This window comes from Wasmannia auropunctata, unplaced genomic scaffold, assembly GCF_000956235.1.
Source record: "Wasmannia auropunctata unplaced genomic scaffold, wasmannia.A_1.0 LD336078.1, whole genome shotgun sequence".
NCBI lineage: Eukaryota > Metazoa > Arthropoda > Insecta > Hymenoptera > Formicidae > Wasmannia > Wasmannia auropunctata.
The window spans coordinates 3971384-3987211 of record NW_012026812.1 but is presented as its reverse complement, the minus strand read 5'-3'; the positions used below and the strand labels follow the sequence as shown (position 1 = coordinate 3987211).

At 36.1% G+C, this 15828-nt stretch overlaps 1 protein-coding gene across 1 annotated transcript in view; it reads right to left on the bottom strand.

Moving 5' to 3' along the window:
* LOC105448996 (sodium channel protein 60E) overlaps positions 1–15828 on the bottom strand; it is an 82738-nt gene that overhangs the window by 19972 nt on the left and 46938 nt on the right. The window contains exons 2-5 of the mRNA XM_011687942.1: positions 13220–13428; positions 8639–8859; positions 5208–5388; positions 1517–1594 (exon numbers count right to left, since the gene is read on the bottom strand). Coding sequence (XP_011686244.1) covers positions 1517–1594; positions 5208–5388; positions 8639–8859; positions 13220–13428 — 689 coding nt within the window. The remainder of the gene's footprint in view (positions 1–1516; positions 1595–5207; positions 5389–8638; positions 8860–13219; positions 13429–15828) is intronic.

Below are 15828 nucleotides of genomic sequence, written 5' to 3'. Positions count from 1 at the left end.
TTGTCTACAACGTTTTTTTCTTTTGCAAACAAAAACAGATTTTTTTCATTCTTTTTTCATGCAATATTTTTCGTCACTAAAAGATAACAATAGTATTAAGGAAACCTATTACAGGATATTAAAATGACAAATAATATCCATAGCATATCTGCGTTGCATGAAAAAAAAAAAAGAACAGATACTAGTTCCAAATGCGGCATAAAATATCCGTGAAAAATTGCCAGGCGTATATTTTCACAGTCGGGCGACAGTGTCTTTATAGGAATGTCTCATTGAAAGTGCAAAGAAACCGTCAGCTCAGGATGTATCGATCGAATAAAAAGCCTACTTTCCGCGCGGGACACCGCGCCGATACCGAAAGAGGGCCGCCGTAAAGTTCGGTGCGCCGCGCCGTAAAGCAGTAAAGCTTTTGCAAACTTATTTATACGAGCCGGGTGAATTCCGTCGCGCGTACGTGCATCCGGCGCGCGGCGTAATCATTTGGGGAATGGATGCTCCCCGAAAATCGATAAAAATATAGAGATGCCCTCGGCACGTTCGCCAGAGTGCATGAAATAAACCGATCGGGTTGAGCGATACGCTCGCGCGGGATCAGGATATAATCGGATATCATAATGGAAATATCCTTATGTCGATCGTGATTAACTAGCGGCTGTGAGGAATAATCGTATAATATCATCGGTGATTATCTGTAACCATTTACCGATTTACATAATTGCCGATAATCAACGGATGATTTATGTTTTATCATAACAAGTATTACGTTTTTGCTGGAAATCGCTGATCGCAACTTCGTATACGTTTCCAAGTGCATGATAAAAGAAGAATCTTTTTTATGATGAACATAATCCTCGCTTAAATGTAATTCTCTATTCAAAGGTTTAAATACGAGAATATATAATATTTATCCTCCCATTACTATATAAAGTTCCCAAAACTATACGAAAAAAATGATGTATTAAAAGTCTATCAAAAAATAATTTTATTAATGCAATAATAGTATTATATAATAAAATAATTTTACTAAAACAAGTAACGCATTTGTTTAATAAATACAGTTATTGCATAAACAATATTTTCAATTAAACCTTGTTAGCTAATGCTAATGCTGTTAATACAACCTCATTTTTTCTGTATACGTTCTTCTTGTATTGATTTTCTCTCCAAGAGAAATTCCTATAACTGAAAACGCTCTTCGCAGATGCTTCACTTGACTTTGGGGAAATTTTTCCGTAGCGCGGAATGAAATTTCCGTCGGGTTGTCAAAGGTTACCAATTTCGTGTGAATCGAGAAAAATAGACGTGACGTTAAGAAATTTCGCTACAGACATGTATCGGGAGAAGGCATCTCCACAAATTTGCTATTTTTCACGTCTGCCTCTCAATTCTATCGCGAGGAGGGAATCGAGTGGTACTCGTCTGGAGATGTGTCGACGCGAGGCCACGCATCTCCTTGAATTAGCTTAGCTGAAACGGGACGACGAAGGGGATAGCGGGTAAGCAGAGAGATACCAACCTGGCGCCGGTTACGTTGCCGCAGATGATCGGCTCCTCGTCCTCGTTGAACGCCCAATTGGATGAGTTCCAAGTCCACCTGTTGGCGACACGAAAATTCCGTTAGCGTTCCTGTGTCCCCCAAGACCTCGCGATCTCCAGAGAGATTTAAAGCGAGAGAATTACGTATCCGCCGCCTTTCTCTGCGTTGTCGCGCGGCAGTCAATTTATCAGATCAATTTTCCTCAATTTGCCGCTGTCCAATACGCGCGCGAACGAATCAAATCAACTGCGAGTAATATTCGATAAAAAAAACGTGACAAAATAGAAGATAGATGTGTAGAATAGAGCGTCTACAAGCATGTACGGTTACACAAACCAATATTTTTTTTTGTTTTTATAAAATATATTGTGATTATTTGTGACAGATTGTGGGTAAGGCATTAGTTCCTCGGATGATTCTATTTTATTCAAAAATCGTATATTATCAATCATTTTAAATAATTAATAATAATAAACCAGAGATAAGCGTTGTATCGATATTAGTTTAGTCGACATAGAGCAAGATTAATTTCTCGTTTTCATTTACGCTGCATTTGATTCTACATTGCGGCTCCAATTATCTAAATGATACGAAATGGGAATAGTGCGGCCGCGTATTCGACGAGAATTAACACGGCGAGAATACGCGTATTATTTGCTTATGTGCGCTTACGCCTGCGGCCGCGTTTCCTCGTCACGAGCAGCAAGATCATGGTATCGCAGATAGCGATACCTATCCGCGACAGGAACACAACGCTACCGACCATTCAGTTTAACCGATGCGAAGCAGTATTACATCCTACCGGAGCGGAATAAATTGCCACGTACTGTTTCACCGTCATCTGCTAGAAAGCTACAGATGCGATCGTTTCTCTAACAAGAAGTAAACGTGCGCAAACCCCGAGGTACATATTTCCGCCACGTTCCTCCGATTAATACTATTTATATTTGCTTTAAATTAAACAAGAGAAATTATACAAATTTATTTAAAATTGCAAAATCTAAATTTAACATGAGGAGGGCAATCTTATTTGAAATAGGTTCAAATAAATTTCGTAGAAATCTAAAGAAGAAATCGAGAGCTATTGCATTCTATTGTTTCTGCTACCAGTCGACATTGTATTTATAACTTAAATTTATGACATAATTCCCGGTGCATTAAACACAATTCCCGTTGCATGCGAATCAAATACGCGGCTTTCTCCTCGCGGAATCGAGTTCATAAATAATACGAACGTTTCCCCATTTTTTGCAACTATCCGGACTTTTTTCCACTTTGAAGCCGCGCGCGCATATCTCCGCATAAATCACCCCGCATACTCAACTCTCGTAAAAAAAAAGAGTACCTCGTGCTTTCGAAGAGTTTTAATGCGCGACGCATCGCGTAACGGCGCATCCGTGCGTCTCCCCGAAGAGCGTCACGTCACGCGTCACGTTCCCACGACGGGATGTGTGCACCGTACGCGGATCGATGCTGTTGTCGGGCTGGAAAGCGCGGACAATGAGATCCGTCAGCGGATAGCCTCCTAAGCACGCGGCGAGCGGTCCGTTTGGCATCGCGACCGGAAACCCGATAGCGATGCTCGTAAATGCCGCGCCGCGCACTCGCGCTGAGGGTGCGGAAACGAATGCTCGTTGGGACGCGGTGCACCACGCCGACCGCGCAGTGACGGATTGCGACACGTATACGTATGCTGTTTCCATATTTACTGGTCTAATCTCTTTAGCCTAGTCAAAATTTACTCTTTCTCTTGCGACTACTTCTCCAAATGTATACAATATAAAATGCCCAAGGCAGCTTTGATATGTCACGGATTTGGTACGACCGTGTAATAAGCATAAGTATGAAGCACCCTCAATTTATTACATTTTCTTGAACAAGGCGACCATAAAAAACAAAAAAAGACTGACAAAATATTAAAATTGTTATAAAAATAAATATCATTTTTCAATAAAACTGTTTTTTAATTATTTTTTTGTTAGATATTGAACGTTTACGTCAATTTATGGGGATGTTTTATTTTCATAGCCAGGGCTGCATTTCATTAATATTTATTGTTTCATACTGTCCTATCGATTCATTAAAGGAAATAATAACTACATAAAATAGCAGCAACAAATGATCTCTAGTTGCGCAAATAATTACGATTTACGAGTAGTTAGCCGCGTAGAGAGTTCGCAATATGATTGTATATAATATACATATTTTATTTCAGTATAGAATATACATATTTTATTTCAGTTACTAGCAACAATTGCTTGAAACAGCATGATATATTATTTACACTAACGGTTTCATAAGAGAAGCTGAGCGATAGCGATAGAATAGCCAGCAAACGATCTCTCGCTGCGCAAGTAGTTATGGTTGACGAATAGTCAGCCGCGTAGAGAATGTCCGAGTGCGCAATTTCACTTACACCCATTTTGCGCGTCCTTTTAACTTTAAATTAATGCTTCGTAAAAAAACAAATTGAATTTATATTTAAGGCTCGTTTGTAAGCGCAATGTGTTTTCACAAGAATATATCTTATTTCGGTTACCAACAATAATTGCTTAAAAGCGAAATGTCTCTGCGCATTCCTTAAGATTGAGCACGCTCTTACTAAAGGATTTAGATTTCCTCGTTAATACCCCGTTGGTCTTGGGGCCTCGGATCGTTTGGATCCACCACTGCGCTTGCGGAAACCGTGTCGTTGATTACGGTCGGACTACTGCGACGATTAAGCGCCGCTTTAAACGATCCTCGCACGATTTACATATCTGTGGCGATGCACGGGACGCGCTTATCTTGATTACGAAATGATCCTTCTCGTACCTCGTGTCTTTAATCGAACATTTCCTCCCTCGCGCAACGCGATCTCTTTTACGATACGAATAATTCTCTTAGTGTAACATTTATCAATTAATTTCGCAATGGACATCAACAAAATTGATTTATGAAAACTCAAGGATTTATCGCATTCCTCGTTAACACAATTTTGCGATAAGAAAGAACGTGATAAATGTACTACCCTTTACTTTGTTGAAGTCGATAGAAATTTTTGTGGGATAATATTTTAGTGGGAGCACGCGTTTGTATTTGAAAATACGCAAAAATATCACGAAAGTCTCTGCGTTGGAATATCACACATTTTTCAACTGCATTGCGGAATATATGTTTCTCTAGTAAAATTTGCGAAATCATATTTTCAACTACTGGTTTAATATAATATTTCGCAGTTCTCTCTTATATAGAATTCACTGTGATTTAGAAGAACGTCAAACAGAAATATCCAAAAGTTACGTAAACTCCGAAAATAATTACGTAAATTATTACGTAATTATTTTCGGAGTTTTATTATTTACAACCATTTTGGTTTTGTGTATAATATGACCAACAATACAATCTTTGAAGTATAAAGAAGAAATTGACTTATATAAAATCCAATATCTGAACAAATAGCTCATATCTGCCAATCATTTAATATTGAACATTTAAATTCGAGAAAATGGAAACTTTATAAATACTTTATATAGACTCAATGTTGCTTAATGTTAAAAGTTTTCTTAATAATAATACGGATATATTTGACATAAAGGATTGAGAATATTTCATACTTATCGGGAAGAATAAAAATTCGGAATCAATTAAAATCGGATTTTTACGCAAGTAATAACAAAAAATAACTTACTCTCTCCAGTCGACTTGCGTAGTATTCGGCTCTTGTTGCTTCACACACTTATTTCTAAGTTCGCCCATGTAAACTTGCAATGCGAATAGTGCAAAAACCATCAGGCAGAAAATCGTCAGCGTCATTACTTCGGCAAGTTGCTTGAAGCTGTGTAATAGCGCGTTGATGATAGTTTTTAGACCTATAACATATGTTACAAATACGCTATTTTCTATCTAGTAAATCCAAATTTTCCATTATTTAACATTACAAATATATGTATTTGTACGTGTGCGCGTATGTGTGTACAGTTATTTTAATACAATTTCTTTTGACAACTAAGAACAATTTTGACAAATTCTGATTAACTTAATTAGCTCTTATCGAGTAATATTTCTATTTATATAAATACAATTATTAATTTATTGTTTATAACACATACATAGAAAAAAATTAGATTAAGGATAACAAATGTATATAAGCAGAAATTTTACTTTAAACGGCTTTGAATTAATCCGCCGGTTGAATTAATCGCCGATTAAGTTAATCAAAGTTTGGTCGAAACCAAACTAAATGGTCTAAGTTATCTAACATTAATAGTTGAAAGTTTTCGCAAAGTAATACACTCCCGTCATATTTTCTAATTTATTAAGCGGTTTAATCTTCGCGCGTGTCTTGAATTATTAACATCCGCCGTTAGCTTCAGCAAGGAATTCAGTAGGCCGCGCGGTTTTTCCGAGACGAGACCACGGCAACTTTGCTTGAGAGGCATCTTATTGACCTACTGGCAGAGATGCGCTATTCACTACAGCGTATCGTTAGAGAGGCATTCATTTCATCGGCCTTTAGGAATCCCGCGGAGCGCGGAAGGAGCTGCCCCGCGGCCTTCGACTGTTCTCGAAAACGCTGCTGCTTAATACGAGCAGTGCGCTTCGATCTCCTGTCGGCTCGCTGTGCGCTCGATAATTTATTGTTAGACTATTTTTCGAGATTATCGAGAAAATCTTAGCAAGAGAGATCGAAGATCTCCAATTTGCAGCGTTAATCATGGACGTTCGCGAATATTACGAAGTTTCCCGTCTATTTTTGTTTTCTTTTGGACTCCGATATTGGAACATACGGGGGAAAAAGGCTTTTTGCGGTCAAATCAATAAATCACGTACGGTATGTATAGCTGTGTACATTTGCGCACTTTTTTCGATTTGTGCACACGCGGCATTTGAAATCGATATCGCAGACCGTCGAGATAAATCACGGTCCCTTTCACCGAGCACATACGATAGATGCGAAACGGAACGGTCTCGATAATATCTAGAATAATCTCTGCGACGGGGTCCATGGGATCGTGGACGGAGATGACATTCGCCGCATTCGAGTTCCCCGTTCGCGCGAACTTCGGTTAAAGTTCGCCGTCTCTGTGTACTCAGTCCCTTCTCCGTGGAAACTTAAACCCGCTTCCGCCATCCCGGGAATCCTCTCAGCCGCTTTGTGTTTTTCGTTCGAGTAGCCAGAGACAGACTGCCGCTTTATGGTCTCCCATTATGCCTTTTGATCTCTTTAATTTGGTTAATTCTGGGCCGCGCTGCGTTAGTGACCCGTTACTTTCCTTGCCTTCCGCTCTCTCGCTTTGTTATTTCGCGCTGAAGTTTCGACGTGCTCGGTCTAAAGACGCTTGACGTGCGCGTTGAGCCTGCAGTATTGTCGTTTCTTTGCACGTCTTGCAAGATAATTCGTTCATTTCCTTTATTCCCAACGAATAAATATCAGAACAATCAGTAATCCAAACACACGGTTTTTGACATCACTAAATGGACTGATCTCGACAGAAACCGGAGAAATTAAAAAAAAGTTTAATCAAATTTTAATAAAATTGTTCAAAGTATCAAAGAGGTATGTGTCGAGAATGTTATATATACACAAAAATTTAAAAGTTAAAGTAAATCTGCATTAATTTCAGTTTAACTTAAGTTAACTTATAATTTCATTTATTATACTTTACAATTTGAATTAATTCAAATTCACAAATTACTTTATATCTTGGAAAGCGACGCATTTCAAGGAACGCAGAACTTCTTTCGCACATTTGCAATAATGTTATTATTCGAGAAATTCGAAGCTTCAACGATTTCAGATACCAAGCATTTTTCGGATAACTTTCAATCCTATAAGAATTGTTTTCGGAAAAATGTGGACGAGAGAATATAAACGTGATAAACCTTCCTCTTAAATTTGATCACATCCATAAATTTCTGAGGTCGGTAAATCAAAGATAAAAATCGGATCATCCTCGCGCTTTTGCTCTCGTTGCGTTTTGTGCGCATCACCGTAAACTGATGTCCATTGATGCGAATTCCATATCATGCATGTCAAATCTATCATCGCCGGCCATTGCAAATGTACTTGGCCGTGACACACAACCGATCAAGGATCACAGGTCTCTCTGTCTCTATTCGAATCACGATGTGACGCGCGGAAGCTCGGCAATTCCCTTTAGCGCGCTATCGCAAATTTACAAACGTGCCCCACCGAGCGGGTCCACGATGCTGAATATTGCAAGGGATTGCGAAACGAAACGATTATGTGACAAATGCGAGCGATTCGCAAGCGGAACCGACGTTCCCGCTAAACGTCCTCATGCATATATTAATACGCAATCATACACGACCGCAAAAAAGAGCCGTACGTGCCATGAACGTTTAGTTATGTATGCGGAACATCGCGATGAATTCTGATGTGGAATACTGTAATTTCGATCAAGCTATTAATACGCAATATTGTAAAGATAACAATAATAATGCATGCGTTTCAAAAAACGCATATACAAATATCTAGATAATAAACGTAAACGCTACGCAATGAGTATTACTCCGAATCCCATCCGCGCGCGATTGTCAGCTTCAGTCATGCGAATGGCGATTAACACGATAAATCGCGATTGCGTTTATGTGGCGCGACAAAAGCAAGCGATTTTTAGCTATCCGAAGTAATCGTTTATGCTCATTTCAGCGAGAAGTACACAAATGCGGGCTTGATTTAAAGCCCGAATTAATACGGGAAACAGCTCAGTTTATCCGCGGCTAATTAATACGTGTCTACCGATATCGATCGTGCGCGATTTAATCGCTGCACCGTAAACCAATGCTTAATATTTTGTCAACTGTAATCAATACGCATCGACACATGCTCGTGTACTATTGTTCCCATCCGCAGTATATTCATAAATGCACATTCACATCTCAAAGAAGAGAGGAATAATTGCGCCGAAATTGTGTACCTGAGCTAAAATTATCAAGATTAATTGTTTCGATATCCTTTTTTTCATTAAGCTCAAAAGAATAAATTGGAGATCATCGTCGCAATTTTTTAGACGAGGAATTCTGTTCGGTACTTCTGCTTTCGATCGAATTAAATGCGGATAGAGATGTACGTGTCTCAGACTCATGCTGTATTACCTGGCATAATGGATACAGTCTTAAGTGCTCTCAACACCCTGAACGTCCTGAGACCGGCCAGATTTCCGACTTCCATCCCGATAGTGGCATATCCGCTGGTAATCACCACAAAGTCCAACCAATTCCAGGGATTCCGTAGATAAGTGTACTTGTTCAGTATAAATCCCTTCGCAATTGATTTTATCACCATTTCCGCCGTATATATGGCTAGGAAGATATATCTGTAACATGAGAAACATCGAAGATGTCAGATCAACTATCCGCTACCGTCCGTTATATCGAGACCCCGACATGTTTACGGGAAAGTCAAAATGTTATATAGAACATGTTGTCTGAGTTACCGCAGTTCCTGTAACTAGTTTTGACAAATTTATTCTGTAACGAAAAGTCATCTTTCCTCACAGTTTTATGATTCCCAAGAAATATAAGTGATCGTTTCAAACTATATTTTAAATGCAAAAACTGTTACATTCGGTAATATTGTAAAATGTACGCGATCTTCCTTCGATAAATAATCAAACGATAATTTTATTAGATAATACGATTTAGAAACAAATAATTTTGAAAACAAAAATAAAAATAATTTCAAGACTCAAACGATTAAAAATCAGAAATAAAGGAACAAACATAACTGGTTGTTAAGCTTTTATAAAGTTTGTAACAAATATCAATACCTACATTTCGACATACGTTTTTAGTCACATACAATTTTATAAATGTTTTTGTACCTATACGATTTATACATTAAGAATAAAGTAAAATCTCTATCTATGATTCACCCAGAATAATATTTTTGCTTATGATTAAACTTTATAAGCGCACAAACCAAACTTTATACTTCAAATTGAGATTAAACGCAGATCTAGGACTTGCGTTCATAATATAAATCACCTTCTGTGTAGCCGCCTGTATCGAATCAATCATCTCAAGCGTATTACAAACACCGACTTGCCAGCAATCAATTTAACTTTCTCAACAATACAAATACATCATGCTTACGGAACAGCCGTCTCATGAAAAATCTTTATATCGCACTTACGCTGTCGTGCACGTTGAAACATTGGGTAAACCGTCACGGAATAGCTCAGGAGAATAAGAAATTCTGAATGCATTTTCGGAGATGTTAGAGTCACTTATTTGCAATTTACACAAATTCTGTCTATCTGTTATTTCCGATCGACAATCGCGAATTTTCCTCACGAACATTCCTCCACCTCTTCGACTCTCGTTCATGGCGTGCACAGAGGCAAAGAATTTCGACCCAATTCGACAGCGCCGGTGTGTGTGTGTGTGTGTGTGTATGTGTGTGTGAGAGAGAGAGAGAAAATCTTTAAAGCTTCCGTTCGCGTCTCGGACGTCGCGCCCTGCGGCATTCCGACCATCTCCGCGCTCCGAGATGCACCAGCGCTGCATCCCCCGAGCTGGCAACCTGCATTCCGCACCGAGGGCATGGAATAATCGCGGCGCGTCGAGCTTTTGTTTCCGCTTTTGTGCTGCGTGACGAGGTGCTATCCCCGATCGCGTGGCGACGCGAACGATCCTAATGAACATTTTGCACGAGCGCAGGATTATCGAAATTGCGATCGCCGAACTATCGAAAATAGCGTGACAGCATCGAAATATCGATGCTCTGCCGTAGACTTTATCACCAAGGTTTATTAACACATTCTGCGGCCGCGCTTAAGTGACGCGCGCCGTGTGAGTCATCCACAGTATTCTTATTGTTTGTTATGTTATATATATTTGTTGAGTAAAATTATTTTTTTTCATGTAACTTTTAACCATTATTTCATACTAAGGATCACTCTGTATATCCACGTGTGATATCAGACATTATTTTACAATTACGTTTCTTTTTATAATAAAAAATATCAAACGGTCTGATCGGAAAGAGTTCAGCGTGCAGGTCACCGATGACTCACATGGCACGGAATATATTAATAATTTTTCCTTGCAGGACACGTAAGCTAGATTTTACTTCAATCTGCAGCTAAGAGCAACTTTTGATAAACCGATGAAGCAGAGTTCTCCTTTTTATTCTCTTAATAATTAATAATAAAAAAACTCTCTATTCTCCAATGGATGCTAAATTGTTTGGTCAAAAACATGTATATAAGTTCCTCATTATATTAAACGAGTTAGGCCAATTAACTTCCCGAGAGGAAGTCTGAAGAGATCGCTTATTCACCACCCTGAAAGCTCGTTAATCTGACACGCCTTCGCTCGGGCCGCAGTTGCGGAAAATTACCGCGAGACATATTCGGCGGAAGCACGTTAAACGAATTGCTATCCGCAGTCGACGAGAACTGTCGCGAGTTACTCGCTGGAGAATACTTAGCTTAAGAGGATTACATGCTGAGTGAACACATATGAAATGAACGCTAGTTGTGCATGTTTAAAGAGACCCCACCCCCCATCACAGGCACGTCTTTAACTTTCCGAATGCCGCACGGATTTCGATTAACTGACAAAAGCCTAAAGTCGAACGCTAGTCTAGCCTAAGGTGGCACAATGTGCCAGATGGTAAATAAATTTTAATTGTAATAAAAGACAGGCAAAACGAATTGTGTGTTTCTTCGTAACGAAATCACGTAAATCTCAATATTCAATAAGGAATATTTATTTTTTATAGAAATAAAACACTATAATTCTTCAGACATTTAAAGAATTTAGGAAGCGGCAGAAAAGAAAGGCATCGTTTCCGCTAAATCAGTCTCAAAATTCTGAGACTGCGATAAAATGATGTTTGAAGACATTAACTGAACTATAACGCGGATATTAAGAAGATTTTATGGTTTTACTTTATGATCTGACGTCCGCGTAAAGGAATCAGTGGGCTAGAAAAATTTAATTTCGGCTATCATAAAGCAACTCTAGTAATTTCCTTATGATAATCATATTAATCAGAATGGTTTATTTCGGTCACTTTCAATTTTTTTCTGCTTCGCGTGATAACGAGATGCACAACATCATATTTTGTATTATGCGCGGAATTAAACAAAAATAACAATATATTAAAACAGAATTAAGGGGCGAGATTATAGTAAAGATTAAAATAAGGATCAAAGTTTATAGAAAACAAATGATAACTCTGTATTCAAATTAATTAATGATTTGCATTTGAATTAGAAAAAAATTAAATGGACAAATACATTAGGTTGAATTTTTGATATCTAACTTTTTGTAATCTAAAATTACATATAAATAAATTAATTTAATATTTAATATTATTAATATAGAGCATAAAATTAATATTAATTAATGTTAAATTAATACACTATGGCCGTGCTAAGAATACTAATATTGCGCATTTTGTTTATTGTTCATTACTAAAAAGAGAGATAGCATTCACTACTTCATACATTTGATATATTTTATATTACACATATTTTTATAGCAGATTTAAGTAAAAATGAGCTCGTTTTACCCATTGTCCTTTGCTCTTCCATCAATTTGATTTTTATAAATGTCAAAGAATGTTAAGAGAAAGTGTACAGATTACAATGCTTGTTAAAACTTACATAATAACCAAAGCATATTTGACTTGAGAAGCTAGCAACTTCTATGAATTTTGAAAACGAGTAGCATCTGAAATGTGATACAGATGAAAAAAGACATAACTGTATCTCTGTACCGTAAACGAAGAATTCAGAAACTCGAGTTAGTTTTTTATTAGCAAGCAATTTTGAAGTTTTCCAGGTTTTTCCAGGATTTTGAAAAGCAGCTGTCACAGCTTTTCTTTCTAAGAAAATATTATGTGCAACTACTAGTAATTATTTGCCTTTGTCTCTTAATTGTCTTTAAACGTTTTAATGCTTGCACGTTTATGATCGAGCGAATAAAGGAACAAAAGAACAAAGAAAACGGTATAATAACTGCAGTAATAAAGAATGTCATTTGCGAAATGACAATATCAGGCTGTTATTATTATTGCGCGGATATCGTCACTTATAGACATGATTTAAGAGCCAATTAATAATTAATTCAGACGCGGAGATGCCCGATATTTGAAAACAAAAGGGTTAAATAGATTCTATGTTCAGAGGCAAATTTTCCTCAGCAAAATTTTGAAATATCAAAGACTTTAACGTTCAATAGGCTTTAAAAGCGCCTGAAAATGAGCTTTTTCTTTACAACTTTATTCTTTATCAAATTTCTAAAGCGGATTTTGCCGTAATAAATTTTTAATAATATGTGGCTTCATACATATTGTACATGCTCGATAAATTATATCATTTTATTTATTAAATACTTAGTACTGTTGTTATTAGATATATATTAATAATTATTGTCAATAATTAAGATATTTAATATTGAAAAGTAAAATAAAAAGTATGTTTCAATTAAATTTTTTTAAGACACAATCAATTTGAAATTAGTTATAAAATGTATTACCAAATTTTTTAATTTTATGTATAACATTTTTTATAATAATTACAAATAACATTGCGATTGTTATTTTTAAAAAAGTATGATTATACATTTTATAACGACAACACACCAAGTAAGCACAATTTTAGTGGTCACTTATTGCTGACTAAACACCGCTACTGCGTAAGCATGAGGCACCAGCCTACTTACTCGGCTTCCTCGACGGTTTCGGTCATGGCCAGGAAGACGCAGTTAAGAAGGATAGTAGCCATGACCACGTAATCGAAGTACTGATTCGTACTTAGGAAGATACAGCACCGCCGTATAGGATTCCACGGGGAGAATATGAACCAACTGTTGGTCGCCGTAAACCTATGAATGTAGTTTTTGCGGAACCTCTTGGATACTACGCAAAACGTCTGAAACACAAGAATAAATAAGATCTTATTATCGATTTTCAAAGTTGAATCCAAATCGGAATGAAAAAAAAGATGCAAAATGGATTGTCACGATTTTCTGATTCTGAAGACAGCATATTGTGATCATATAGATATCTACATATATATGTATTTTTCTAGATTACAAAACTTCTCTTAACAATTCATTACATAATCCTATTATATAATCTTTTTCGCTAATCTGTTACAAAAATTTTTTAAATAATTTTCAACGTTAAACACCTCCATAATGTCGCAAATTAGTTTTACAACTCGAATCTCTATTAATTAAACAAAATGTCCACTTAGAAACAGTTTCGCAATTGAAATATATTTCCTAAGTAAAAGTTTAACAATTCATTTTTAGTAAAAATTTTCGATCATGCTTCACTATTACGTGCTTTAATTTAAAAGAGACAATTGTTAATTTTCCGAGCATCTTATATTTTCTTATTTATTCTCTTTTAAATTATAAAGTTATTAAATAATAAAAATATTTTGTAGATGATTATATTTTTCGATATAATCTCTCTTTGAATATCACTCGCTAATTCTAAAATAAAATAAATAGCAAGATATATAAGTGAGTTTCTCGAGCAATTTGGAGCTGTCTAACGAACAACTGTATCATTAAAATTAATTAAATTCTGTTATAGAAGGGATAATTTGTATAAAACACATCATATTTTATCCATGTTTCAACGCAACGAGATGCAGCACAACGATTCACCTCATTCGTTGAATGTAATGCTTAAGCAACGCGCTCTAAAACAGCGCAGACTCCAAAAGCGGCAGTGGGTCAACGTGTAATAATTAATAAGCCGCTTCAGCATTCAGATAACCGTCGGCGGGATATCTACCAATCCAGAGAATGGTTTGCGGGATGATTTTAAAGCCGGTGGGAAGAGACCGTCCGATTATTTTCTGTACAAATGCGCTGATTTTTTAATCGTTTCCTCAATAAAACATAGATCCGTTTCTGTGTCGATGTATTTCCATTTTCGACATCGAAATAAACGAATTCGTTAAGCGGGTTTTTTTACCACAATCATAGCCCAACGTACACTCTATTTTTAATCTATTCCATAAATTAAAATAACTGGTTTTGTCCGAAAATATTGCGTGAACTACTGCCAATTTTAAATTCCAACCGATAAAATTTGTTTTGACAGAGCGGCGTTTTTTGTTGATTTGGTTATCATAATATTCCAAGGACTTTGTAAACTCTTTCTTTTCGCGAGTTCTTACCGCAGTTCTCTTCATGAATTCTTTCAATTGAGAATTCGTTATAGACGAGTCATATCGATTAGTTGAAGTTTGAGTAAATTAATATACGCGTAGAAATATAGTGATATTAAAATGCTGTGGTTAAATATGGGATTTCTTCTAACAGCCGCCGTAGTCATACGTCTGGTACTACAAAATTGTTTCTTAGCCAGAGATTTGGTCACGTTTGTACTGACGGTGCTCCTGATAATAATGTTTCAAGCGCATCTTTTTGTATAAATTAAAAACAAGTCGAAAAAATATAATAAAAATCAATATCACTTTAAACGTTATTTTATATCATTATAAAATATTTCAATAAGTATTCTACATTTACATTACTTTCTTACGTTTTAATAAAATTTTAATTTCGTAAAAATTATTTGAATTTAAATGAGTAACACATGCAGTGCATAATTAAAACTTTCCATTTCGTTACTTTCAATCATCGTTAAAAAAAATTAGTATATTTTAATCCAAGATAAATATATAATATTTAACGCCGATGAAACATTAAATATCGCATCGCGAGTGCAAGTGTGCGTGATTTCGATGGAATTCAATAGATCAAAACTGAATACTGTATAAGACGCCGGATACATTGTAGTTTTGGATGCATTGCTCCCGTCAATGGATTTAAAAAATCTCGAGACATATCAACGTATAATGGTTAGTATAAACATTTCAAGTTATTTATATATGTATATTTGGAAATGCGCATTGCAAGCAAAATAGAACAATGTATTGGATCATTAAATTTTACGATTGTATAATTTCCAGATTATAGCTTTCAAATTTCATTGCGTTAATTAACTTTCCAGTAGAAAGGCAATTCGTTAAAATCGATTTGCGTGAAAATTACATATATAAAGAATTAGAAGAAATGCTTTGATATTACTTTGATATTATTTTGAAATGTTTATTAAAACGATTATAAAAATAAAAAAGTAAAAAAAGAGATACGAACAACTTTTGTTTTATAAAAACATGCAAAATGACTTTATGTAATTCACAATTTATATTAAATGCTGACTGAATCAAACTATTATGATACTGAGCCGCATATTTTTAACTGCAAACAAATCAATATAAATTAAAGTATTTTTATTTCTTTTA